The sequence below is a fragment of the Salvelinus alpinus genome, chromosome 2, assembly GCF_045679555.1.
Source record: "Salvelinus alpinus chromosome 2, SLU_Salpinus.1, whole genome shotgun sequence".
Taxonomy (NCBI): domain Eukaryota; kingdom Metazoa; phylum Chordata; class Actinopteri; order Salmoniformes; family Salmonidae; genus Salvelinus; species Salvelinus alpinus.
Window position 1 is genome coordinate 105,923,205 of NC_092087.1, and position 27,500 is coordinate 105,950,704.

Consider the following 27,500-nt stretch of genomic DNA (forward strand, 5'->3'; position numbering starts at 1 on the left):
TGACCTCTATCCTCAGTGGTGAGCTAGACAGACATGACCTCTATCCTCAGTGGTGAGCTAGACAGACATGACCTCTATCCTCAGTGGTGAGCTAGACAGACATGACCTCTATCCTCAGTGGTGAGGTGAGCTAGACAGACATGACCTCTATCCTCAGTGGTGAGCTAGACAGACATGACCTCTATCCTCAGTGGTGAGCTAGACAGACATGACCTCTATCCTCAGTGGTGAGCTAGACAGACATGACCTCTATCCTCAGTGGTGAGGTGAGCTAGACAGACATGACCTCTATCCTCAGTGGTGAGCTAGACAGACATGACCTCTATCCTCAGTGGTGAGCTAGACAGACATGACCTCTATCCTCAGTGGTGAGCTAGACAGACATGACCTCTATCCTCAGTGGTGAGGTGAGCTAGACAGACATGACCTCTATCCTCAGTGGTGAGCTAGACAGACATGACCTCTATCCTCAGTGGTGAGCTAGACAGACATGACCTCTATCCTCAGTGGTGAACTAGACAGACATGACCTCTATCCTCAGTGGTGAGTAGAGGACCACCTGCTGAGCTGCAGACACACCCTGATGTCTGTGTGAATGGATTGTGTCCAGGTTTAGTGGGATAACTCCTTCCTGACTAACTGTTGTGAGGAAGTTAAAGCTGGCCTGACCAAGCTCCAGACTCAATATAGTCACCCACTCTCCTCTCTGTCTCTCTCCCCTCTGTCTCTCTCCCCTCTGTCTCTCTCCCCTCTGTCTCTCTCCTCTCTGTCTCTCTCCCCTCTGTCTCTCTCCCCTCTGTCTCTCTCCTCTCTGTCTCTCTCCCCTCTGTCTCTCTCCCCTCTGTCTCTCTCCCCTCTGTCTCTCTCCTCTCTGTCTCTCTCCCCTCTGTCTCACCCCCTCTGTCTCACCCCTCTGAGTGTAACGGTTGCCTTGGTGATGTAGTATAGAGCGTAATGGTTACCTTGGTGATGAAGAGCGTAACGGTTACCTTAGTGATGCGTAACTGTTACCTTGGTGATTTAGCATACAGACTAACGGTTACCATGGTGATGTAGTATACAGAGTAACAGTTACCTTGGTGATGTAGTAGACACATTGCTGGAAGGTGTACATGATCACTTCCTCCAGGATGGTCATAGCCTCCTCATTGGCTGAGATGGTCGCCGATAGCAACGACTCCTTGGAACCTGAATATAAATATATGTATAAACAATATAAAATATACAGTGCCTTCGGAAAGTTTTCAAACTCCTTGACTTATTCCACATTTTGTTGCGTTGCAGCTTGAATTTAAATGTAATTAAATTGAGATTTTGTGTCACAGACATACACACAGTTCATGTAATGTAGAGTTTCCATAACTTTCTGACACTGAAAAACTGATGAGAAGAGAAAGAAAAAGAGAGAGAGGAGAGAGAGAGAGAGAGAGAGAGAGAGAGAGAGAGAGAGAGAGAGAGAGAGAGAGAGAGAGAGAGAGAGAGAGAGAGAGAGAGAGAGAGAGAGAGAGAGAGAGAGAGAGAGAGAGAGAGAGAGAGAGAGAGAGAGAGAGAGAGAGAGAGAGAGAGAGAGAGAGAGAGAGAGAGAGAGAGAGGAGAGAGAGAGAGAGAGAGAAGGAGAGAGAGAGAGAACGAAAGGGGCAGAGAGACTGAAAGAGAATGAGAGGAGAGAGAGAGAGAGAGAGAGAGAATGACAGAGAAATACAGAGAGAGAGAAAGACAGAGAGAGAGAGACCAGTACATTCTATGTCACAATGAATAATGACTGCTGAACCTAGACATCCCAGAAGACTCTGGGATGTGTGTACCTTTAGAGTCGAGCGTCTCTATGCCCTGTGTGTACCTTTAGAGTCGAGCGTCTCTATGCCCTGTGTGTATGCTGGGGCCTTCTGTTGGATGAAGTAGAGGATCTCTATACTGTTGGACATCCAGAAGAATACGACCTGCAGGTCTGGGATCAGATCACTGATGGACAGGAGAGACAGGGAGGCCGGGTCCTGACTAGAGAGCGGAGAGAGAGTTAGGAGAGATAGAGGCGGGGAGAAAGGAGAGAGGGGAGAGAGGAGAGTGAGGAAAGAGGAGGGAGAGAGGAGGGGAGAGAGGGGAGTGAGGAAAGAGGAGAGAGGGGAGAGAGGAGAGTGAGGAAAGAGGAGAGAGAGAGGAGGGGAGAGAGGGGAGTGAGGAAAGAGGAGAGAGAGGGGAGAGAGGAGAGAGAGGAGGGGAGAGAGAGAGGCGGGGAGAGGAGAGAGGGGAGAGACAGGAGAGGAGAGAGAGGAGGCGAGAAAGGAGAGAGGGGAGAGAGGAGAGAGAGAGGAGGGGAGTGAGGAAAGAGGAGAGAGAGACAGGAGAGGAGAGCAAGAGGAGGGAGAGAGGAGAGAGAGGGGAAAGAGAGGAGAGAGAGACAGGAGAGGAGAGCAAGAGGTGGGAGAGAGGAGATGGGACAGTGGAGAGAGAGGAGGGGAGAGAGAGGGGAAAGAGAGGAGAGAGAGACAGGAGAGGAGAGCAAGAGGTGGGAGAGAGGAGATGGGACAGTGGAGAGAGAGGAGGGGAGAGAGAGGGGAAAGAGAGGAGAGAGAGTGAGCATAGCTTTGCTATTGAGAAAGGCCACCGTAGTCAGACCTGGCTCTCAAGAGAAGACAGGCTATCTGTTCACTGCCCACAAAATGAGGTGGAAACTGAGCTGTACTTCCTAACCTCCTGCCCAATGTATGACCATATTAGAGACACATATTTCCCTCAGATTACACAGACCCACAAAGAATTCGAAAACGAACCTGATTTTGATAAACTCTCTATTGGTTGAAATACCACAGTGTGAATCACAGCAGCAAGATGTGACCTGTTGCCACAAGAAAAGGGCAACCAGTGAAGAACAAACACCATTGTAAATACAACCCATATTAATGCTTATTTATTTTCCCTTGCGTACTTACAACACTTTATATAGACATAATACGACATTTGAAATGTCTTTATTCTTTTGAAATTGTTGTGAGTGTAATGTTTACTGTAAATTTGTATTGTTTATTTCACTTTTGTTTATTATTTATTTCACTTGCTTTGGCAATGTTAACATATGGTTCCCATGGCAATAAAGCCCTTAAATTGAATTGAGAGGAGAAAGAAGAGAGAGAGGAGAATGAGGGGTCACACACACACACACACACACACACACACACACACAGACACACACACACACACACACACACACACACACACACACACACACACACACACACACACACACACACACACACACACACACACACACACACACACACACACACACAGTGCTACAAGGCGGAATATGATACTCACTGCTGAGCTTGCTTCTGTGCCAATTCCTTTGTCTTCTCCTGAAACACACACACTGCAATTAGAAGCTCATCAAAGATTTAACAGAGTGTGGAGGTGGATCTTACATTCTAACAGAAAAGTCTCTCTCAGGTCTCTCTCAGGTCTCTGTAACTTTACACACACACACACTGTTAAAAAAGGCTTTAAAAAGAAATAAATGTGATTTGAAACATTGTGAATAAAGTATGTTGAAGTGAAGTAACGACATCTTTTATTTAGAGAGGTGGACGCTTCCTGTATTCCTACTGCACCCTTCTAAACCCCTCCCTCTCCACCTAAACCTCTCCTACCCCTTCCAAACCCCTCCCACTCCACCTAGGCCCCTCCCTCTCCACCTAAACCTCTCCTACCCCTTCCAAACCCCTCCCACTCCACCTAGGCCCCTCCCTCTCCACCTAAATCTCTCCTACCCCTTCCAAACCCCTCCCACTCCACCTAGGCCCCTCCCTCTCCACCTAAACCTCTCCTACCCCTTCCAAACCCCTCCCACTCCACCTAGGCCCCTCCCTCTCCACCTAAACCTCTCCTACCCCTTCCAAACCTCTCCCACTCCACCTAGGCCCCTCCCTCTCCACATAAACCTCTGCTACCCCTTCCAAACCCCTCCCACTCCATCTAGGCCCCTCCCTCTCCACCTAAACCCCTCCTACCCCTTCCGAACCTCTCCGTCTAGGCCCCTCCCTCTCCGTCTAGGCCCCTCCCTCTCCTTCTAAACCCCTCCCTCTCCTTCTAAACCTCTCCTACCCCTTCCAAACCCCTCCCACTCCATCTAGGCCCCTCCCTCTCCACCTAAACCTCTTCTATCCCTTCCGAACCCCTCCGTCTAGGCCCCTCCCTCTCCGTCTAGGCCCCTCCCTCTCCGTCTAGGCCCCTCTCTCTCCATCTAGGCCCCTCCCTCTCCGTCTAAACCCCTCCCTCTCCACCTAAACCCCTCCTACCCCTTCAGAACCCCTCCGTCTAGGCCCCTCCCACTCCATCTAGGCCCCTCCCTCTCACCCAGGAGAGGGTCTGTATGCATCGTACTATCTTCAGCAGCAGTTTGCCGAAGCAGCCTGGAGGGAAGGCGGAGGCAGAGTGCTGTATGCAGAGACACAGCAGGTAGGCGGGGGCTAACTTGTGGTCGTCTCCGCCCGGCTCGATCAGAGACATGATCCTGCTCACCAGGGCGTCCTCGTGGGCCTGTGACGGAATTAAATGATTCAGTTCACTTTGATTCAGTTCAGTTCCGACTCAACTCAATAAACATTGGGGTAACTATTCCTGGACTTCCAACGTGACAACACAGGATCAATACATTCCCTGGTTACTCTACAACAACCTATATTTACCTGTTCAAAGTGACGACACGGGATCAATACATCCACTGGTTACTCTACAACAACCTATATTTACCTGTTCAAAGTGACGACACGGGATCAATACATTATATTTACCTGTTCAAAGTGACGACACGGGATCAATACATTCCCTGATTACTCTACAACAACCTATATTTACCTGTTCAAAGTCCAGCTGCAGGCGTCTCTTCTGGTTCTGTCCCGCCAAGACCGTGGTCACGACGCCTGTCCCCCCCACCCCCCCTGGTTTGAAACTGCGCCTGGCGGGGGGGCCGGTTTGGGAGGACAACGCCCCCCTGTCCTTTAACAATGAGCCACACATCTTACAGGTCCCTCCCCCCTCTGTCCCACCGTCCGTCTCCACCCCCCCTCCTCCCCCAGCCTCGTAAAGCTGCCCCAGGGTTCGGAGGCGTGCCAGCGTCTGGGCGGGGAGGGGTTTGGCACCCGTCGGGTCCTTATACAGGAAGATGTAGTGGGCTCCGAACGACAGCAGGTCGCCATGGCGAAGCTGGGTGGATTGCTCGCACCGGGAGAAGTTGACCAGGACCGTCGCGTGGGGGATGGGCTCCACGGCAACGCAGAAGCGGTCGTCCCCGGTGATGGCGGCGGCGGCTGCGGAGGGGTTGTTGTTGTTCGGGGTGCTGCCATGGCGACGGGGGACGCGGTGGAGACGACAGTGGAGTGGCAGGATGTCAGGAGAGGACAGGCAGATGTTTGGTCGGGCTGACGGGGTCTCCTGACCCACAGTGTGCTGCTCTCTGTTCAACAGGTACACCAGGCAGTCCTGGAATATACAACACAATATATATTATATATACTGGAAATATAACAATATATATTATATATACTAAATATACTGTATATATAACACTATATATTATATATACTGGATATATATTAAATATATATTATATATACTGTATATATAACACTCTGCTCTCTGTTCAACAGGTACACCAGGCAGTCCTGGAATATATAACACAATATATATTATATATACTGGAAATATAACAATATATATTATATATACTAAATATACTGTATATATAACACTATATATTATATATACTGGAAATATATATTAAATATATATATATAATATATACTAAATATACTGTATTTATAACACTATATATTATATATACTGGATATATATTAAATATATATATAATATATACTAAATATACTGTATATATAACACAATATATATTATATATACTGTAAATATAACAATATATATTATATATACTGTATATATAATATATAACAATATATATTATATATACTGTATATATAACACTATGTATATTAAATATTCTGTATATATAACACAATATATATTCAATATATATAGTTGGTACCTGTTTGTTGTATCCCTGCAGCAGCAGCAGGTGAGGGGACTGGTAGAGGGAATGTCTCACCCCTCCTCCCCCCGCTCCTCCCCCCTCTCCCTCCTTCCTCCTGGCCGTGGCCCCCCCTTGACTCCCCCTCGTCCTCAGAGGTCCCGGCAGGGTGGAGTAGTAACGCTTCGGCTCGTCTGCATCCCCCAGCTGATTAATACGGGGGATACATCAGTTTTAATTAGTATAATAATATATGTATATAATAATGTAATAACATTTAACAATCAAAATCAGACACATTCCATAATTACATTTAATATAATAACAATATATAACACAATATATATGACAATAAAATAGGCTTTAATTCATATAAAAATAGTAATAATAGCAATACTCCAGTGTATTAGTTGAAAAAGGTTTTAATAATTATAATGGATGTATTTAACATAATATAACCCAACATGTACACCATGTGCTGCTCCTGCAATGGAGCCAGCTAGCTGGATAGTAGTTAAAATAGTTGGAATAGTAGTTCAATTAGTCGGAATAGTTATATTAGTTAAATAGTAGTTCAATTAGTTGGAATAGTTATATTAGGTGGCATACTAGTAGTTATAATAGTAGTAATAGTTATAATAGTAGTAATAGTTATAATAGTTATAATAGTAGTAGTAGTTATAATAGTAGTAATAGTTATAGTAGTTATAATAGTAGTAATAGTTATAATAGTAGTAATAGTTATAATAGTTATAATAGTAGTAGTAGTTATAATAGTAGTAATAGTTATAATAGTTATAATAGTAGTAATAGTTATAATAGTAGTAATAGTCGTAATAGTTATAATAGTAGTAATAGTTATAATAGTAGTAATAGTTATAATAGTTATAATAGTAGTAATAGTTATAATAGTAGTAATAGTTATAATAGTTATAATAGTAGTAATAGTTATAATAGTAGTAATAGTCGTAATAGTTATAATAGTAGTAATAGTTATAATAGTAGTAATAGTTATAATAGTTATAATAGTAGTAATAGTTATAATAGTAGTAATAGTTATAATAGTTATAATAGTAGTAATAGTTATAATAGTAGTAATAGTTATAATAGTTATAATAGTAGTAGTAGTTATAATAGTAGTAATAGTTATAATAGTTATAATATTAGTAATAGTTATAATAGTAGTAATAGTAGTAATAGTTATAATAGTAGTAATAGTAGTAATAGTTATAATAGTAGTAATAGTTATAATAGTTATAATAGTTATAATAGTAGTAATAGTTATAATAGTAGCAATAGTTATAATAGTAGTAATAGTTATAATAGTAGTAATAGTTATAATAGTTATAATAGTAGTAATAGTAGTAATAGTTATAATAGTTATAATAGTAGTAATAGTTATAATAGTAGTAATAGTTATAATAGTTATAATAGTAGTAATAGTAGTAATAGTTATAATAGTTATAATGGTAGTAATAGTAGTAATAGTTATAATAGTTATAATAGTAGTAATAGTTATAATAGTTATAATAGTAGTAATAGTTATAATAGTTATAATAGTAGTAATAGTAGTAATAGTTATAATAGTAGTAATAGTAGTAATAGTTATAATAGTAGTAATAGTTATAATAGTAGTAATAGTAGTAATAGTTATAATAGTAGTAATAGTAGTAATAGTTATAATAGTTATAATAGTAGTAATAGTTATAATAGTAGTAATAGTTATAATAGTTATAATAGTAGTAATAGTTATAATAGTTATAATAGTAGTAATAGTTATAATAGTTATAATAGTAGTAATAGTTATAATAGTTATAATAGTAGTAATAGTAGTAATAGTTATAATAGTTATAATAGTAGTAATAGTTATAATAGTAGTAATAGTTATAATAGTTATAATAGTAGTAATAGTTATAATAGTTATAATAGTAGTAATAGTAGTAATAGTTATAATAGTTATAATAGTTATAATAGTAGTAATAGTTATAATAGTAGTAATAGTTATAATAGTTATAATAGTAGTAATAGTAGTAATAGTAGTAATAGTTATAATAGTTATAATAGTAGTAATAGTAGTAATAGTTATAATAGTTATAATAGTAGTAATAGTAGTAATAGTTATAATAGTTATAATAGTTATAATAGTAGTAATAGTTATAATAGTAGTAATAGTTATAATAGTTATAATAGTAGTAATAGTAGTAATAGTTATAATAGTTATAATGGTAGTAATAGTAGTAATAGTTATAATAGTTATAATAGTAGTAATAGTTATAATAGTTATAATAGTAGTAATAGTTATAAAAGTTATAATAGTAGTAATAGTTATAATAGTTATAATAGTAGTAATAGTAGTAATAGTTATAATAGTAGTAATAGTAGTAATAGTTATAATAGTAGTAATAGTTATAATAGTAGTAATAGTAGTAATAGTTATAATAGTAGTAATAGTAGTAATAGTTATAATAGTTATAATAGTAGTAATAGTTATAATAGTAGTAATAGTTATAATAGTTATAATAGTAGTAATAGTTATAATAGTTATAATAGTAGTAATAGTTATAATAGTTATAATAGTAGTAATAGTTATAATAGTTATAATAGTAGTAATAGTAGTAATAGTTATAATAGTTATAATAGTAGTAATAGTTATAATAGTAGTAATAGTTATAATAGTTATAATAGTAGTAATAGTAGTAATAGTTATAATAGTAGTAATAGTAGTAATAATAGTAGTAATAGTTATAATAGTTATAATAGTAGTAATAGTTATAATAGTTATAATAGTAGTAATAGTAGTAATAGTTATAATAGTTATAATAGTAGTAATAGTTATAATAGTAGTAATAGTTATAATAGTTATAATAGTAGTAATAGTTATAATAGTTATAATAGTAGTAATAGTAGTAATAGTTATAATAGTTATAATAGTTATAATAGTAGTAATAGTTATAATAGTAGTAATAGTTATAATAGTTATAATAGTAGTAATAGTAGTAATAGTAGTAATAGTTATAATAGTTATAATAGTAGTAATAGTAGTAATAGTTATAATAGTTATAATAGTAGTAATAGTAGTAATAGTTATAATAGTTATAATAGTTATAATAGTAGTAATAGTTATAATAGTAGTAATAGTTATAATAGTTATAATAGTAGTAATAGTAGTAATAGTTATAATAGTTATAATGGTAGTAATAGTAGTAATAGTTATAATAGTTATAATAGTAGTAATAGTTATAATAGTTATAATAGTAGTAATAGTTATAAAAGTTATAATAGTAGTAATAGTTATAATAGTTATAATAGTAGTAATAGTAGTAATAGTTATAATAGTAGTAATAGTAGTAATAGTTATAATAGTAGTAATAGTTATAATAGTAGTAATAGTAGTAATAGTTATAATAGTAGTAATAGTAGTAATAGTTATAATAGTTATAATAGTAGTAATAGTTATAATAGTAGTAATAGTTATAATAGTTATAATAGTAGTAATAGTTATAATAGTTATAATAGTAGTAATAGTTATAATAGTTATAATAGTAGTAATAGTTATAATAGTTATAATAGTAGTAATAGTAGTAATAGTTATAATAGTTATAATAGTAGTAATAGTTATAATAGTAGTAATAGTTATAATAGTTATAATAGTAGTAATAGTAGTAATAGTTATAATAGTAGTAATAGTAGTAATAGTTATAATAGTTATAATAGTAGTAATAGTTATAATAGTAGTAATAGTTATAATAGTTATAATAGTAGTAATAGTAGTAATAGTAGTAATAGTTATAATAGTTATAATAGTTATAATAGTTATAATAGTAGTAATAGTTATAATAGTTATAATAGTAGTAATAGTAGTAATAGTTATAATAGTTATAATAGTTATAATAGTAGTAATAGTTATAATAGTAGTAATAGTAGTAATAGTTATAATAGTTATAATAGTAGTAATAGTTATAATAGTTATAATAGTAGTAATAGTAGTAATAGTTATAATAGTAGTAATAGTTATAATAGTAGTAATAGTTATAATAGTAGTAATAGTTATAATAGTAGTAATAGTTATAATAGTTATAATAGTAGTAATAGTAGTAATAGTTATAATAGTTATAATAGTTATAATAGTAGTAATAGTAGTAATAGTTATAATAGTTATAATAGTAGTAATAGTTATAATAGTAGTAATAGTAGTAATAGTTATAATAGTTATAATAGTAGTAATAGTTATAATAGTTATAATAGTAGTAATAGTAGTAATAGTTATAATAGTAGTAATAGTTATAATAGTAGTAATAGTTATACTAGTAGTAATAGTTATAATAGTTATAATAGTAGTAATAGTTATAATAGTAGTAATAGTTATAATAGTTATAATAGTAGTAATAGTTATAATAGTAGTAATAGTAGTAATAGTTATAATAGTTATAATAGTAGTAATAGTTATAATAGTTATAATAGTAGTAATAGTAGTAATAGTTATAATAGTAGTAATAGTTATAATAGTAGTAATAGTTATACTAGTAGTAATAGTTATAATAGTTATAATAGTAGTAATAGTTATAATAGTAGTAATAGTTATAATAGTTATAATAGTAGTAATAGTAGTAATAGTTATAATAGTTATAATAGTTATAATAGTAGTAATAGTAGTAATAGTTATAATAGTTATAATAGTTATAATAGTAGTAATAGTTATAATAGTAGTAATAGTTATAATAGTTATAATAGTAGTAATAGTAGTAATAGTTATAATAGTAGTAATAGTTATAATAGTTATAATAGTAGTAGTAGTTATAATAGTAGTAATAGTTATAATAGTTATAATAGTTATAATAGTAGTAATAGTTATAATAGTAGTAATAGTAGTAATAGTTATAATAGTTATAATAGTAGTAATAGTTATAATAGTAGTAATAGTAGTAATAGTAGTAATAGTTATAATAGTTATAATAGTTATAATAGTAGTAATAGTTATAATAGTAGTAATAGTAGTAATAGTTATAATAGTTATAATAGTAGTAATAGTTATAATAGTTATAATAGTAGTAATAGTAGTAATAGTTATAATAGTAGTAATAGTTATAATAGTAGTAATAGTTATAATAGTAGTAATAGTTATAATAGTAGTAATAGTTATAATAGTTATAATAGTAGTAATAGTTATAATAGTAGTAATAGTTATAATAGTTATAATAGTAGTAAAAGTAGTAATAGTTATAATAGTTATAATAGTTATAATAGTAGTAATAGTAGTAATAGTTATAATAGTTATAATAGTTATAATAGTAGTAATAGTTATAATAGTAGTAATAGTTATAATAGTTATAATAGTTATAATAGTAGTAATAGTAGTAATAGTTATAATAGTAGTAATAGTTATAATAGTTATAATAGTAGTAGTAGTTATAATAGTAGTAATAGTTATAATAGTTATAATAGTAGTAATAGTTATAATAGTTATAATAGTAGTAATAGTAGTAATAGTTATAATAGTAGTAATAGTAGTAATAGTTATAATAGTAGTAATAGTTATAATAGTAGTAATAGTAGTAATAGTTATAATAGTAGTAATAGTAGTAATAGTTATAATAGTTATAATAGTAGTAATAGTTATAATAGTAGTAATAGTTATAATAGTTATAATAGTAGTAATAGTTATAATAGTTATAATAGTAGTAATAGTTATAATAGTTATAATAGTAGTAATAGTTATAATAGTTATAATAGTAGTAATAGTAGTAATAGTTATAATAGTTATAATAGTAGTAATAGTTATAATAGTAGTAATAGTTATAATAGTTATAATAGTAGTAATAGTTATAATAGTTATAATAGTAGTAATAGTAGTAATAGTTATAATAGTTATAATAGTTATAATAGTAGTAATAGTTATAATAGTAGTAATAGTTATAATAGTTATAATAGTAGTAATAGTAGTAATAGTAGTAATAGTTATAATAGTTATAATAGTAGTAATAGTAGTAATAGTTATAATAGTTATAATAGTAGTAATAGTAGTAATAGTTATAATAGTTATAATAGTTATAATAGTAGTAATAGTTATAATAGTAGTAATAGTTATAATAGTTATAATAGTAGTAATAGTAGTAATAGTTATAATAGTTATAATGGTAGTAATAGTAGTAATAGTTATAATAGTTATAATAGTAGTAATAGTTATAATAGTTATAATAGTAGTAATAGTTATAAAAGTTATAATAGTAGTAATAGTTATAATAGTTATAATAGTAGTAATAGTAGTAATAGTTATAATAGTAGTAATAGTAGTAATAGTTATAATAGTAGTAATAGTTATAATAGTAGTAATAGTAGTAATAGTTATAATAGTAGTAATAGTAGTAATAGTTATAATAGTTATAATAGTAGTAATAGTTATAATAGTAGTAATAGTTATAATAGTTATAATAGTAGTAATAGTTATAATAGTTATAATAGTAGTAATAGTTATAATAGTTATAATAGTAGTAATAGTTATAATAGTTATAATAGTAGTAATAGTAGTAATAGTTATAATAGTTATAATAGTAGTAATAGTTATAATAGTAGTAATAGTTATAATAGTTATAATAGTAGTAATAGTAGTAATAGTTATAATAGTAGTAATAGTAGTAATAGTTATAATAGTTATAATAGTAGTAATAGTTATAATAGTAGTAATAGTTATAATAGTTATAATAGTAGTAATAGTAGTAATAGTAGTAATAGTTATAATAGTTATAATAGTTATAATAGTTATAATAGTAGTAATAGTTATAATAGTTATAATAGTAGTAATAGTAGTAATAGTTATAATAGTTATAATAGTTATAATAGTAGTAATAGTTATAATAGTAGTAATAGTAGTAATAGTTATAATAGTTATAATAGTAGTAATAGTTATAATAGTTATAATAGTAGTAATAGTAGTAATAGTTATAATAGTAGTAATAGTTATAATAGTAGTAATAGTTATAATAGTAGTAATAGTTATAATAGTAGTAATAGTTATAATAGTTATAATAGTAGTAATAGTAGTAATAGTTATAATAGTTATAATAGTTATAATAGTAGTAATAGTAGTAATAGTTATAATAGTTATAATAGTAGTAATAGTTATAATAGTAGTAATAGTAGTAATAGTTATAATAGTTATAATAGTAGTAATAGTTATAATAGTTATAATAGTAGTAATAGTAGTAATAGTTATAATAGTAGTAATAGTTATAATAGTAGTAATAGTTATACTAGTAGTAATAGTTATAATAGTTATAATAGTAGTAATAGTTATAATAGTAGTAATAGTTATAATAGTTATAATAGTAGTAATAGTTATAATAGTAGTAATAGTAGTAATAGTTATAATAGTTATAATAGTAGTAATAGTTATAATAGTTATAATAGTAGTAATAGTAGTAATAGTTATAATAGTAGTAATAGTTATAATAGTAGTAATAGTTATACTAGTAGTAATAGTTATAATAGTTATAATAGTAGTAATAGTAGTAATAGTTATAATAGTTATAATAGTTATAATAGTAGTAATAGTAGTAATAGTTATAATAGTTATAATAGTTATAATAGTAGTAATAGTTATAATAGTAGTAATAGTTATAATAGTTATAATAGTAGTAATAGTAGTAATAGTTATAATAGTAGTAATAGTTATAATAGTTATAATAGTAGTAGTAGTTATAATAGTAGTAATAGTTATAATAGTTATAATAGTTATAATAGTAGTAATAGTTATAATAGTAGTAATAGTAGTAATAGTTATAATAGTTATAATAGTAGTAATAGTTATAATAGTAGTAATAGTAGTAATAGTAGTAATAGTTATAATAGTTATAATAGTTATAATAGTAGTAATAGTTATAATAGTAGTAATAGTAGTAATAGTTATAATAGTTATAATAGTAGTAATAGTTATAATAGTTATAATAGTAGTAATAGTAGTAATAGTTATAATAGTAGTAATAGTTATAATAGTAGTAATAGTTATAATAGTAGTAATAGTTATAATAGTAGTAATAGTTATAATAGTTATAATAGTAGTAATAGTTATAATAGTAGTAATAGTTATAATAGTTATAATAGTAGTAAAAGTAGTAATAGTTATAATAGTTATAATAGTTATAATAGTAGTAATAGTAGTAATAGTTATAATAGTTATAATAGTTATAATAGTAGTAATAGTTATAATAGTAGTAATAGTTATAATAGTTATAATAGTAGTAATAGTAGTAATAGTTATAATAGTAGTAATAGTTATAATAGTTATAATAGTAGTAGTAGTTATAATAGTAGTAATAGTTATAATAGTTATAATAGTAGTAATAGTTATAATAGTAGTAATAGTAGTAATAGTTATAATAGTAGTAATAGTAGTAATTGTTATAATAGTAGTAATAGTTATAATAGTTATAATAGTAGTAATAGTTATAATAGTAGTAATAGTTATAATAGTTATAATGGTAGTAATAGTAGTAATAGTTATAATAGTAGTAATAGTTATAATAGTTATAATAGTAGTAATAGTTATAATAGTTATAATAGTTATAATAGTAGTAATAGTTATAATAGTTATAATAGTAGTAATAGTTATAATAGTTATAATAGTAGTAATAGTAGTAATAGTTATAATAGTAGTAATAGTAGTAATAGTTATAATAGTAGTAATAGTAGTAATAGTTATAATAGTTATAATAGTTATAATAGTAGTAATAGTTATAATAGTAGTAATAGTTATAATAGTAGTAATAGTTATAATAGTTATAATAGTAGTAATAGTTATAATAGTTATAATAGTAGTAATAGTTATAATAGTTATAATAGTAGTAATAGTTATAATAGTAGTAATAGTTATAATAGTTATAATAGTTATAATAGTAGTAATAGTTATAATAGTAGTAATAGTAGTAATAGTTATAATAGTTATAATAGTTATAATAGTAGTAATAGTTATAATAGTAGTAATAGTTATAATAGTTATAATAGTAGTAATAGTAGTAATAGTTATAATAGTTATAATAGTTATAATAGTAGTAATAGTTATAATAGTTATAATAGTAGTAATAGTTATAATAGTTATAATAGTTATAATAGTTATAATAGTAGTAATAGTTATAATAGTAGTAATAGTTATAATAGTTATAATAGTAGTAATAGTTATAATAGTTATAATAGTTATAATAGTAGTAATAGTTATAATAGTTATAATAGTAATAATAGTTATAATAGTTATAATAGTAGTAATAGTAGTAATAGTTATAATAGTAGTAATAGTAGTAATAGTTATAATAGTAGTAATAGTAGTAATAGTTATAATAGTTATAATAGTTATAATAGTAGTAATAGTTATAATAGTAGTAATAGTTATAATAGTAGTAATAGTTATAATAGTTATAATAGTAGTAATAGTTCTAATAGTTATAATAGTAGTAATAGTTATAATAGTTATAATAGTTATAATAGTAGTAATAGTTATAATAGTAGTAATAGTTATAATAGTTATAATAGTAGTAATAGTAGTAATAGTTATAATAGTTATAATAGTTATAATAGTAGTAATAGTTATAATAGTTATAACAGTAGTAATAGTAGTAATAGTTATAATAGTTATAATAGTTATAATAGTAGTAATAGTTATAATAGTAGTAATAGTAGTAATAGTTATAATAGTTATACTAGTAGTAATAGTTATAATAGTTATAATAGTAGTAATAGTAGTAATAGTTATAATAGTAGTAATAGTTATAATAGTAGTAATAGTTATAATAGTAGTAATAGTTATAATAGTAGTAATAGTTATAATAGTTATAATAGTAGTAATAGTTATAATAGTAGTAATAGTTATAATAGTTATAATAGTAGTAATAGTAGTAATAGTTATAATAGTTATAATAGTTATAATAGTAGTAATAGTTATAATAGTAGTAATAGTTATAATAGTAGTAATAGTAGTAATAGTTATAATAGTTATAATGGTAGTAATAGTAGTAATAGTTATAATAGTTATAATAGTAGTAATAGTAGTAATAGTTATAATAGTTATAATAGTCGTAATAGTTATATTAGTTATACTAGTTATACTAGTTATACTAGTTATAATATTTATACTAGTAGTAATAGTTATAATAGAGGTAATAGTTATAATAGTAGTAGTAGTTATAATAGTTATAATAGTTATAATAGTAGTAATAGTAGTAATAGTTCTAACAGTAGTGTACCTGGTTGAGACTGGTCTCACTGAGGGAGCGGCAGAAGGTGGTCCCAGGTCGAGGTAGTAGTTATAATAGTACCTGGTTGAGACTGGTCTCACTGAGGGAGCGGCAGAAGGTGGTCCCAGGTCGAGGTAGTAGTTATAATAGTACCTGGTTGAGACTGGTCTCACTGAGGGAGCGGCAGAAGGTCCCAGGTCGAGGTAGTAGTTATAATAGTACCTGGTTGAGACTGGTCTCACTGAGGGAGCGGCAGAAGGTGGTCCCAGGTCGAGGTAGTAGTTATAATAGTACCTGGTTGAGACTGGTCTCACTGAGGGAGCGGCAGAAGGTCCCAGGTCGAGGTAGTAGTTATAATAGTACCTGGTTGAGACTGGTCTCACTGAGGGAGCGGCAGAAGGTGGTCCCAGGTCGAGGTAGTAGTTATAATAGTACCTGGTTGAGACTGGTCTCACTGAGGGAGCGGCAGAAGGTGGTCCCAGGTCGAGGTAGTAGTTATAATAGTACCTGGTTGAGACTGGTCTCACTGAGGGAGCGGCAGACGGTGGTCCCAGGTCGAGGTAGTAGTTATAATAGTAGTAATAGTAGTAATAGTTCTAACAGTAGTGTACCTGGTTGAGACTGGTCTCACTGAGGGAGCGGCAGAAGGTCCCAGGTCGAGGTAGTGTCAGCGTTCCTTTGGTTCTGTTCCTCTGTAGCTTCCTAGCCTGGGCGTTGATATCTACAGAGGAGAGGGTTCATGTCATAAAGAAGAGTAGGAGAGCTGTGGCTCACCAAAACACAGACCAGGAATCAGCTGAATCAGGTGAATTGGGTGAATCAGGTGAATTGGGTATAACAAGCAGACTAGAAGAATCAGATAAACCAGATGAATCATGCGATTCGAGCGAAGTGAGTGAGTACATGGACATGCACCAACATCCACACAGAGCGACCCACAGCAACCACATAACACAGAGACAAGACCCACAGCAACCACATAACACAGAGACAAGACCCACAGCAACCACATAACACGAAGACAGAATCTATGTCAGATGGCTACTGTAGATGGATGTCCTATATACACTGAGCTGTAGAATGTGGTCCCGTGGGGATGTTGTGGATGGGTTGACAGGATGTTGTGGATGGGTTGACAGGATGTTGTGGATGGGTTGACAGGATGTTGTGGATGGGTTGACAGGATGTTGTGGACGGGCTGACAGGGTTTAGGTGACGGGGGGGGGGGTCTCGAGCAGTTCCACATGGTCTCCATGGGTGATGGCAGACAGACAGCCAGGTGACAGGTGACAGACACCCTACCTGTGGCCACGCCCACCTTTAGAGCCAGGGGTGTTGGGCTGTACCACCCGGCCACGCCCACCTTTAGAGCCAGGGGTGTTGGGCTGTACCACCCGGCCGGAACGCAGAGGAGAGGAGATGATTCTACCTAGACCAGACCGGACCATTAGGGCTGCGAGGAAGGGGGGTGTTTTGGGTCCTACGGAAGGACAGGGCAGAGAGGGGTGTCTCAGAAACTAAAACCCCCCCAGACACTACACATACATGGTACAGTCTGGCATGCACATGCTAAGAACACGAAAGGAGAACGTGAGTTAGGTTAGTTAGAAAGACACACTACGGGTCTGTGGTGCTGGCGTGTGTGTGTGTGTGTGTGTGTGTGTGTGTGTGTGTGTGCGTGCGTGCGTGCGTGCGTGCGTGAGTGTGTGCGTGTGTGTGTGTGTATGAACACGATAAGCTTAGTGCATTCCCCCTTTAAGTAGTAAGGTTTGGCAACATAGTTTGGCGAGCACCTTATCCGGTAACTCAGCGCTGTGAGACACACACACACACAGTATGTACACCAGTGTTGTAGTACCTGAATCCAGGCCTCACTTGACTCAGACTCAAATCACGGTTTCCTTCTTAACTCGTGGCTCGACTCGGACTCAACGATTGGTGACTTTGTTGTCAGAAAGTCTCTCTTCCTTGCATTAGATAGCTGCTATATAAGCAGTCTGGCCGTACTTAGCTTTCTGTCCCGACTTAGCTTTCTGTCCCGACTTAGCTTTCTGTCCCGACTTAGCTTTCTGGCCCGACTTAGCTTTATGGCCCGACTTAGCTTTATGGCCCGACTTAGCTTTCTGGCCCGACTTAGCTTTATGGCCCGACTTAGCTTTCTGTCCCGACTTAGCTTTCTAGCCTTACTTAGCTTTATGGCCTTACTTAGCTTTCTAGCCATACTTAGCTTTCTGTCCCGACTTAGCTTTCTAGCCTTACTTAGCTTTCTAGCCATACTTAGCTTTATGGCCTTACTTAGCTTTCTAGCCATACTTAGCTTTCTGTCCCGACTTAGCTTTCTAGCCTTACTTAGCTTTATGGCCTTACTTAGCTTTCTAGCCATACTTAGCTTTCTAGCCATACTTAGCTTTATGGCCTTACTTAGCTTTCTAGCCATACTTAGCTTTCTAGCCATACTTAGCTTTATGGCCTTACTTAGCTTTCTAGCCATACTTAGCTTTCTAGCCATACTTAGCTTTATGGCCTTACTTAGCTTTCTAGCCATACTTAGCTTTATGGCCTTACTTAGCTTTCTAGCCATACTTAGCTTTATGGCCTTACTTAGCTTTCTAGCCATACTTAGCTTTCTAGCCATACTTAGCTTTCTAGCCTTACTTAGCTTTCTAGCCATACTTAGCTTTCTAGCCATACTTAGCTTTCTAGCCATACTTAGCTTTCTAGCCATACTTAGCTTTCTAGCCATACTTAGCTTTCTAGCCTTACTTAGCTTTCGAGCCTTACTTAGCTTTCTAGCCTTACTTAGCTTTCTAGCCTTACTTAGCTTTCTAGCCATACTTAGCTTTCTAGCCATACTTAGCTTTCTAGCCATACTTAGCTTTATGGCCTTACTTAGTTTTCTAGCCATACTTAGCTTTATAGCCATACTTAGCTTTATGGCCATACTTAGCTTTCTAGCCATACTTAGCTTTCTAGCCTTACTTAGCTTTCTAGCCTTACTTAGCTTTCTAGCCCTACTTAGCTTTCTAGCCTTACTTAGCTTTCTAGCCTTACTTAGCTTTCTAGCCCTACTTAGCTTTCTAGCCCTACTTAGCTTTCTAGCCATACTAAGCTTTCTCTCGGACTCAAATGTTAGAGATTTGGGACTCGACTTGGACTGGAAGTTTAGTGACTTGACTACATCACTGGTATACACACACCCTGCTAGCCAGCACCCAGAGCCAAGTCAGTATACAGTATTTCCATGAACACTGCAACGTAGCGAGAGGAGGGATAGGATGGGCATGGAGGAGTGTGTTAGTGTTATGATGACTGAACTGTTACTGCTGTGTGTTTGGAAAGGTTGCAAGTTGAATCTATCTGTTTATTATATCCATGTAAAAGTCACTGATCAAACATACGCTGTCGCATTGCACATGTCAATCCTCTAACACTGATGTATCCTAGACTTACTAGACAGACGGGTCACTAGTCTCTCCAGTGTACCTGCTTGAACAGTGGGTTAACTGCCTTGTTCAGGCAGAAGTGAGGCGGGTTGCAGGAGAGTGTTGAAGTTGAGGTTAAAAAATATAAAAAAATGGAAACTAAATATATGTGAAGAAAAAAGATATATACACGGGACACGACAAAACAAAGACGCCTGACTGCTACGCCATCTTGGAACGATGCTCCAAGGTCTGAGATATCCAACACTATAGACGTGTTATCAGCAGTATAGGACTATATCAGAGACATCCTCCCCCAGACCTTGTTGTTGCCTAGATACGATGCTCCAAGGTCTGAGATATCCAACACTATAGACGTGTTATCAGCAGTATAGGACTATATCAGAGACATCCTCCTCCAGACCTTGTTGTTGCCTAGGAACGATGCTCCAAGGTCTGAGATATCCAACACTATAGACGTGTTATCAGCAGTATAGGACTATATCAGAGACATCCTCCTCCAGACCTTGTTGTTGCCTAGATACGATGCTCCAAGGTCTGAGATATCCAACACTATAGACGTGTTATCAGCAGTATAGGACTATATCAGAGACATCCTCAACACAGCAGGAGTTAACCAGCTGTTATACTGTCGTGACAGGCCACACAGCAGGAGTTAACCAGCTGTTATACTGTCCTGACAGGCCACACAGCAGGAGTTAACCAGCTGTTATACTGTCCTGACAGGCCACACAGCAGGAGTTAACCAGCTGTTATACTGTCCTGACAGGCCACACAGCAGGAGTTAACCAGCTGTTAAACTGTCCTGACAGGCCACACAGCAGGAGTTAACCAGCTGTTCTACTGTCCTGACAGGCCACACAGCAGGAGTTAACCAGCTGTTATACTGTCCTGACAGGCCACACAGCAGGAGTTAACCAGCTGTTAAACTGTCCTGACAGGCCACACAGCAGGAGTTAACCAGCTGTTATACTGTCCTGACAGGCCACACAGCAGGAGTTAACCAGCTGTTATACTGTCCTGACAGGCCACACAGCAGGAGTTAACCAGCTGTTATACTGTCCTGACAGGCCACACAGCAGGAGTTAACCAGCTGTTCTACTGTCCTGACAGGCCACACAGCAGGAGTTAACCAGCTGTTAAACTGTCCCGACAGGCCACACAGCAGGAGTTAACCAGCTGTTAAACTGTCCTGACAGGCCACACAGCAGGAGTTAACCAGCTGTTATACTGTCCTGACAGGCCACACAGCAGGAGTTAACCAGCTGTTATACTGTCCTGACAGGCCACACAGCAGGAGTTAACCAGCTGTTATACTGTCCTGACAGGCCACACAGCAGGAGATAACCAGCTGTTCTACTGTCCTGACAGGCCACACAGCAGGAGTTAACCAGCTGTTAAACTGTCCCGACAGGCCACACAGCAGGAGTTAACCAGCTGTTATACTGTCCTGACAGGCCACACAGCAGGAGTTAACCAGCTGTTATACTGTCCTGACAGGCCACACAGCAGGAGTTAACCAGCTGTTATACTGTCCTGACAGGCCACACAGCAGGAGTTAACCAGCTGTTATACTGTCCTGACAGGCCACACAGCAGGAGTTAACCAGCTGTTCTACTGTCCTGACAGGCCACACAGCAGGAGTTAACCAGCTGTTCTACTGTCCTGACAGGCCACACAGCAGGAGTTAACCAGCTGTTATACTGTCCTGACAGGCCACACAGCAGGAGTTAACCAGCTGTTATACTGTCCTGACAGGCCACACAGCAGGAGTTAACCAGCTGTTCTACTGTCCTGACAGGCCACACAGCAGGAGTTAACCAGCTGTGGTTTACTGCTGAGTTTGACATGTGGGGCGGGGGGGGGGGGCAGTCATTACCAGGTACACACACTCTCTCTATCTACACACACACAATCTACACACAAACCACAGAGCCACCAGGGACTTCTGAGCGAGGCCAGACCACTATTTATTTTTTATATATTATATATTTCACCTTTATTTAACCATGATGTCATAATGATAGTTTAACCAGGTGGCCATGATGTCATAATGATAGTTTAACCAGGTCGGCCAGTTGAGAACAAGTTCTCATTACAACTGCAACCTGGCCAAGATAAAGCAAAGCAGTGCGACACATACAACAACACAGAGTTACACATGGAATAAACAAACTTAGTCAATAACACAATAGTAAAAACATTTAGGTAAGATAAGAGAGGTAAGGCAATAAAATAGGCCATAGTGGCGAGGTAATTACGATATAGCAATTAAACACTGTAGTGATAGATGTGCAGAAGATGAATGTGCAAGTAGAGATACTGGGGTGCAAAGGAGCAAAATAAATAAATAAATACAGTATGGGGATGAGGTAGTTGGATGGGCTATTTACAGATGGGCTATGCACAGGTGCAATGATCTGTGACCTGCTCTGACAGCTGGTGCTTGAAGTTAATGAGGGAGATATGACCCTCCAGCTTCAGCGATTTTTGCAGTTCGTTCCAGTCATTGGCAGCAGAGAACGTGAAGGAAAGGTGGCCAAAGTAGGAATTGGCTTTGGGGGTGACCAGTGAAATATACCTGCTGGAGCACGTGCTGCGGGTGGGTGCTGCTATGGTGACCAGTGAACTGAGATAAGGCGGGGCTTTACCTAGCAAAGACTTGTGGGTGACCTGGAGCCAGTGGGTTTGGCGACGAGTATGAAGTGAGGGCCAGCCAACGAGAGCGTACAAGTCGCATTGGTGGGTTTAAGAGCATGCATTTAGTTTTACTTGCATTTAAGAGCAGTTGGAGGCCACGGAAGGAGAGTTGTGTGGCATTGAAGCTCGTCTGGAAGTTAGTTAACACAGTGTCCAAAGAAGGGCCAGAAGTATACAGAATGATGTCGTCTACGTAGAGGTGGATCAGAAAATCACCAGCAGCAAGAGCGACATCATTGATGTATACAGAGAAGAGAGTCGGCCCGAGGATTGAACCCTGTGGCAACCCCATAGAGACTGCCAGAGGTCCGGACAACAGGCCCTCCGATTTGACACACTGAACTCTATCAGAGAAGTAGTTGGTAAACCAGGCGAGGTTTGAGAAAACAAGGCTGTTGAGTCTGCCGATAAGAATGTGGTGATTGACAGAGTCGAAAGCCTTGGCCAGGTCGATGAATACGGCTGCACAGTATTGTCTCTTATCGATGGCAGTTATGATATCGTTTTGGACCTTGAGCGTGGCTGAGGTGCACCCATGACCAGCTCTGAAACCAGATTGCATAGCGGAGAAGGTACGGTGGGATTCGAAATGGTCGGTGATCTGTTTGTTAACTTGGCTTTCGAAGACCTTAGAAAGGCAGGAAAGGATAGATATAGGTCTGTAGCAGTTTGGGTCTAGTGTCACCCCCTTTGAAGAGGGGGATGACCGCGGCAGCTTTCCAATCTTTGGGGATCTCAGACGATACGAAAGAGAGGTTGAACAGGCTAGTAATAGGGGTTGCAACAATTGTGGCGGATAATTTTAGAAAGAGAGAGTCCAGATTGTCTAGCCCAGCTGATTTGTAGGGGTCCAGATTTTGCTATCTGGATTTGGGTGAAGGAGAAATGGGGGAGGCTTGGGCAAGTTGCTGTGGGGGGTGCAGAGCTGTTGACCAGGGTAAGGGTAGCCAGGTGGAAAGCATGGCCAGCCGTAGAAAAATGCTTATTAAAATTCTCAATTATCGTGGAGTTATTGGTGGTGACAGCATTTCCTAGCCTCAGTGCAGTGGGCAGCTGGGAGGAGATGCTCTTATTCTGGACTTTACAGTGTCCTATAACTTTTTTGAGGTAGTACTACAGGATGAAAATTTGGGTCACCAGGTGCACGAAGGCCTATTTGGGTTACCAGGTGCACATCGGCCGTTTTGGGTAACCAGGTGCACTACGGCCGTTTTGGACTTATTCTGGACTTTACAGTGTCCTATAACTTTTTTGAGTTTGTGCTACAGGATGCACATTTCTGTTTGAAAAAGCTACCCTTAGTTTTCCTAACTGATTGTGTATATTGGTTCCTAACTTCCCTGAAAAGTAGAAAATCACAGGGGCTTTTTTATGCTAATGCTGTACGCCACAGGATGTTTTTGTGCTGGTCAAGGGCAGACAGGTCTGGAGTGAACCAAGGGCTATATCTGTTCCTGGGTCTACATTTTCAGACTACTAATGTAGAGTGGTAGTGTTGGTATCACTACTACTAATGTAGAGTGGTAGTGTTGGTATCAGACTACTAATGTAGAGTGGTAGTGTTGGTATCACTACTACTAATGTAGAGTGGTAGTGTTGGTATCACTACTACTAATGTAGAGTGGTAGTGTTGGTATCACTACTACTAATGTAGAGTGGTAGTGTTGGTATCACTACTACTAATGTAGAGTGGTAGTGTTGGTATCACTACTACTAATGTAGAGTGGTAGTGTTGGTATCAGACTACTAATGTAGAGTGGTAGTGTTGGTATCACTACTACTAATGTAGAGTGGTAGTGTTGGTATCACTACTACTAATGTAGAGTGGTAGTGTTGGTATCAGACTACTAATGTAGAGTGGTAGTGTTGGTATCACTACTACTAATGTAGAGTGGTAGTGTTGGTATCACTACTACTAATGTAGAGTGGTAGTGTTGGTATCAGACTACTACTAATGTAGAGTGGTAGTGTTGGTATCACTACTACTAATGTAGAGTGGTAGTGTTGGTATCACTACTACTAATGTAGAGTGGTAGTGTTGGTATCACTACTACTAATGTAGAGTGGTAGTGTTGGTATCACTACTACTAATGTAGAGTGGTAGTGTTGGTATTAGACTACTAATGTAGAGTGGTAGTGTTGGTATCACTACTACTAATGTAGAGTGGTAGTGTTGGTATCACTACTACTAATGTAGAGTGGTAGTGTTGGTATCAGACTACTAATGTAGAGTGGTAGTGTTGGTATCACTACTACTAATGTAGAGTGGTAGTGTTGGTATCACTACTACTAATGTAGAGTGGTAGTGTTGGTATCACTACTACTAATGTAGAGTGGTAGTGTTGGTATCAGACTACTAATGTAGAGTGGTAGTGTTGGTATCACTACTACTAATGTAGAGTGGTAGTGTTGGTATCACTACTACTAATGTAGAGTGGTAGTGTTGGTATCACTACTACTAATGTAGAGTGGTAGTGTTGGTATCAGACTACTAATGTAGAGTGGTAGTGTTGGTATCACTACTACTAATGTAGAGTGGTAGTGTTGGTATCACTACTACTAATGTAGAGTGGTAGTGTTGGTATCACTACTACTAATGTAGAGTGGTAGTGTTGGTATCACTACTACTAATGTAGAGTGGTAGTGTTGGTATCAGACTACTAATGTAGAGTGGTAGTGTTGGTATCACTACTACTAATGTAGAGTGGTAGTGTTGGTATCAGACTACTAATGTAGAGTGGTAGTGTTGGTATCACTACTACTAATGTAGAGTGGTAGTGTTGGTATCACTACTACTAATGTAGAGTGGTAGTGTTGGTATCACTACTACTAATGTAGAGTGGTAGTGTTGGTATCACTACTACTAATGTAGAGTGGTAGTGTTGGTATCAGACTACTAATGTAGAGTGGTAGTGTTGGTATCACTACTACTAATGTAGAGTGGTAGTGTTGGTATCACTACTACTAATGTAGAGTGGTAGTGTTGGTATCACTACTACTAATGTAGAGTGGTAGTGTTGGTATCAGACTACTAATGTAGAGTGGTAGTGTTGGTATCACTACTACTAATGTAGAGTGGTAGTGTTGGTATCACTACTACTAATGTAGAGTGGTAGTGTTGGTATCACTACTACTAATGTAGAGTGGTAGTGTTGGTATCACTACTACTAATGTAGAGTGGTAGTGTTGGTATCAGACTACTAATGTAGAGTGGTAGTGTTGGTATTAGACTACTAATGTAGAGTGGTAGTGTTGGTATCACTACTACTAATGTAGAGTGGTAGTGTTGGTATCACTACTACTAATGTAGAGTGGTAGTGTTGGTATCACTACTACTAATGTAGAGTGGTAGTGTTGGTATCACTACTACTAATGTAGAGTGGTAGTGTTGGTATCACTACTACTAATGTAGAGTGGTAGTGTTGGTATCACTACTACTAATGTAGAGTGGTAGTGTTGGTATCACTACTACTAATGTAGAGTGGTAGTGTTGGTATCACTACTACTAATGTAGAGTGGTAGTGTTGGTATCAGACTACTACTAATGTAGAGTGGTAGTGTTGGTATCACTACTACTAATGTAGAGTGGTAGTGTTGGTATCACTACTACTAATGTAGAGTGGTAGTGTTGGTATCAGACTACTAATGTAGAGTGGTAGTGTTGGTATCACTACTACTAATGTAGAGTGGTAGTGTTGGTATCAGACTACTACTAATGTAGAGTGGTAGTGTTGGTATCACTACTACTAATGTAGAGTGGTAGTGTTGGTATCACTACTACTAATGTAGAGTGGTAGTGTTGGTATCACTACTACTAATGTAGAGTGGTAGTGTTGGTATCACTACTACTAATGTAGAGTGGTAGTGTTGGTATCACTACTACTAATGTAGAGTGGTAGTGTTGGTATCACTACTACTAATGTAGAGTGGTAGTGTTGGTATCAGACTACTAATGTAGAGTGGTAGTGTTGGTATCACTACTACTAATGTAGAGTGGTAGTGTTGGTATCACTACTACTAATGTAGAGTGGTAGTGTTGGTATCAGACTACTAATGTAGAGTGGTAGTGTTGGTATCACTACTACTAATGTAGAGTGGTAGTGTTGGTATCACTACTACTAATGTAGAGTGGTAGTGTTGGTATCACTACTACTAATGTAGAGTGGTAGTGTTGGTATCACTACTACTAATGTAGAGTGGTAGTGTTGGTATCACTACTACTAATGTAGAGTGGTAGTGTTGGTATCAGACTACTAATGTAGAGTGGTAGTGTTGGTATCACTACTACTAATGTAGAGTGGTAGTGTTGGTATCACTACTACTAATGTAGAGTGGTAGTGTTGGTATCAGACTACTAATGTAGAGTGGTAGTGTTGGTATCACTACTACTAATGTAGAGTGGTAGTGTTGGTATCACTACTACTAATGTAGAGTGGTAGTGTTGGTATCACTACTACTAATGTAGAGTGGTAGTGTTGGTATCACTACTACTAATGTAGAGTGGTAGTGTTGGTATCACTACTACTAATGTAGAGTGGTAGTGTTGGTATCACTACTACTAATGTAGAGTGGTAGTGTTGGTATCACTACTACTAATGTAGAGTGGTAGTGTTGGTATCACTACTACTAATGTAGAGTGGTAGTGTTGGTATCAGACTACTAATGTAGAGTGGTAGTGTTGGTATCACTACTACTAATGTAGAGTGGTAGTGTTGGTATCACTACTACTAATGTAGAGTGGTAGTGTTGGTATCACTACTACTAATGTAGAGTGGTAGTGTTGGTATCAGACTACTAATGTAGAGTGGTAGTGTTGGTATCAGACTACTAATGTAGAGTGGTAGTGTTGGTATCACTACTACTAATGTAGAGTGGTAGTGTTGGTATCACTACTACTAATGTAGAGCGGTAGTGTTGGTATCAGACTACTAATGTAGAGTGGTAGTGTTGGTATCACTACTACTAATGTAGAGTGGTAGTGTTGGTATCACTACTACTAATGTAGAGTGGTAGTGTTGGTATCAGACTACTAATGTAGAGCGGTAGTGTTGGTATCACTACTACTAATGTAGAGTGGTAGTGTTGGTATCACTACTACTAATG

The 27,500-nt window shown here is 35.3% G+C and overlaps 1 protein-coding gene across 4 annotated transcripts in view; it reads right to left on the reverse strand.

Annotated features, from left to right (window-relative positions):
• radil (Ras association and DIL domains) overlaps window positions 1–27,500 on the reverse strand; it is a 95,758-nt gene that overhangs the window by 50,301 nt on the left and 17,957 nt on the right. For 3 of the 4 annotated variants that reach the window (XM_071390204.1, XM_071390205.1, XM_071390203.1), the window contains 8 exons: window positions 17,573–17,734; window positions 16,866–16,975; window positions 6,053–6,241; window positions 4,852–5,475; window positions 4,351–4,533; window positions 3,316–3,353; window positions 1,841–1,998; window positions 1,076–1,188 (listed from right to left, as the gene is read on the reverse strand). In XM_071390204.1, the coding sequence (XP_071246305.1) occupies window positions 1,076–1,188; window positions 1,841–1,998; window positions 3,316–3,353; window positions 4,351–4,533; window positions 4,852–5,475; window positions 6,053–6,241; window positions 16,866–16,975; window positions 17,573–17,734 (1,577 nt within the window). The remainder of the gene's footprint in view (window positions 1–1,075; window positions 1,189–1,840; window positions 1,999–3,315; window positions 3,354–4,350; window positions 4,534–4,851; window positions 5,476–6,052; window positions 6,242–16,865; window positions 16,976–17,572; window positions 17,735–27,500) is intronic. The other variant, XM_071390206.1, reaches the window with a different exon arrangement.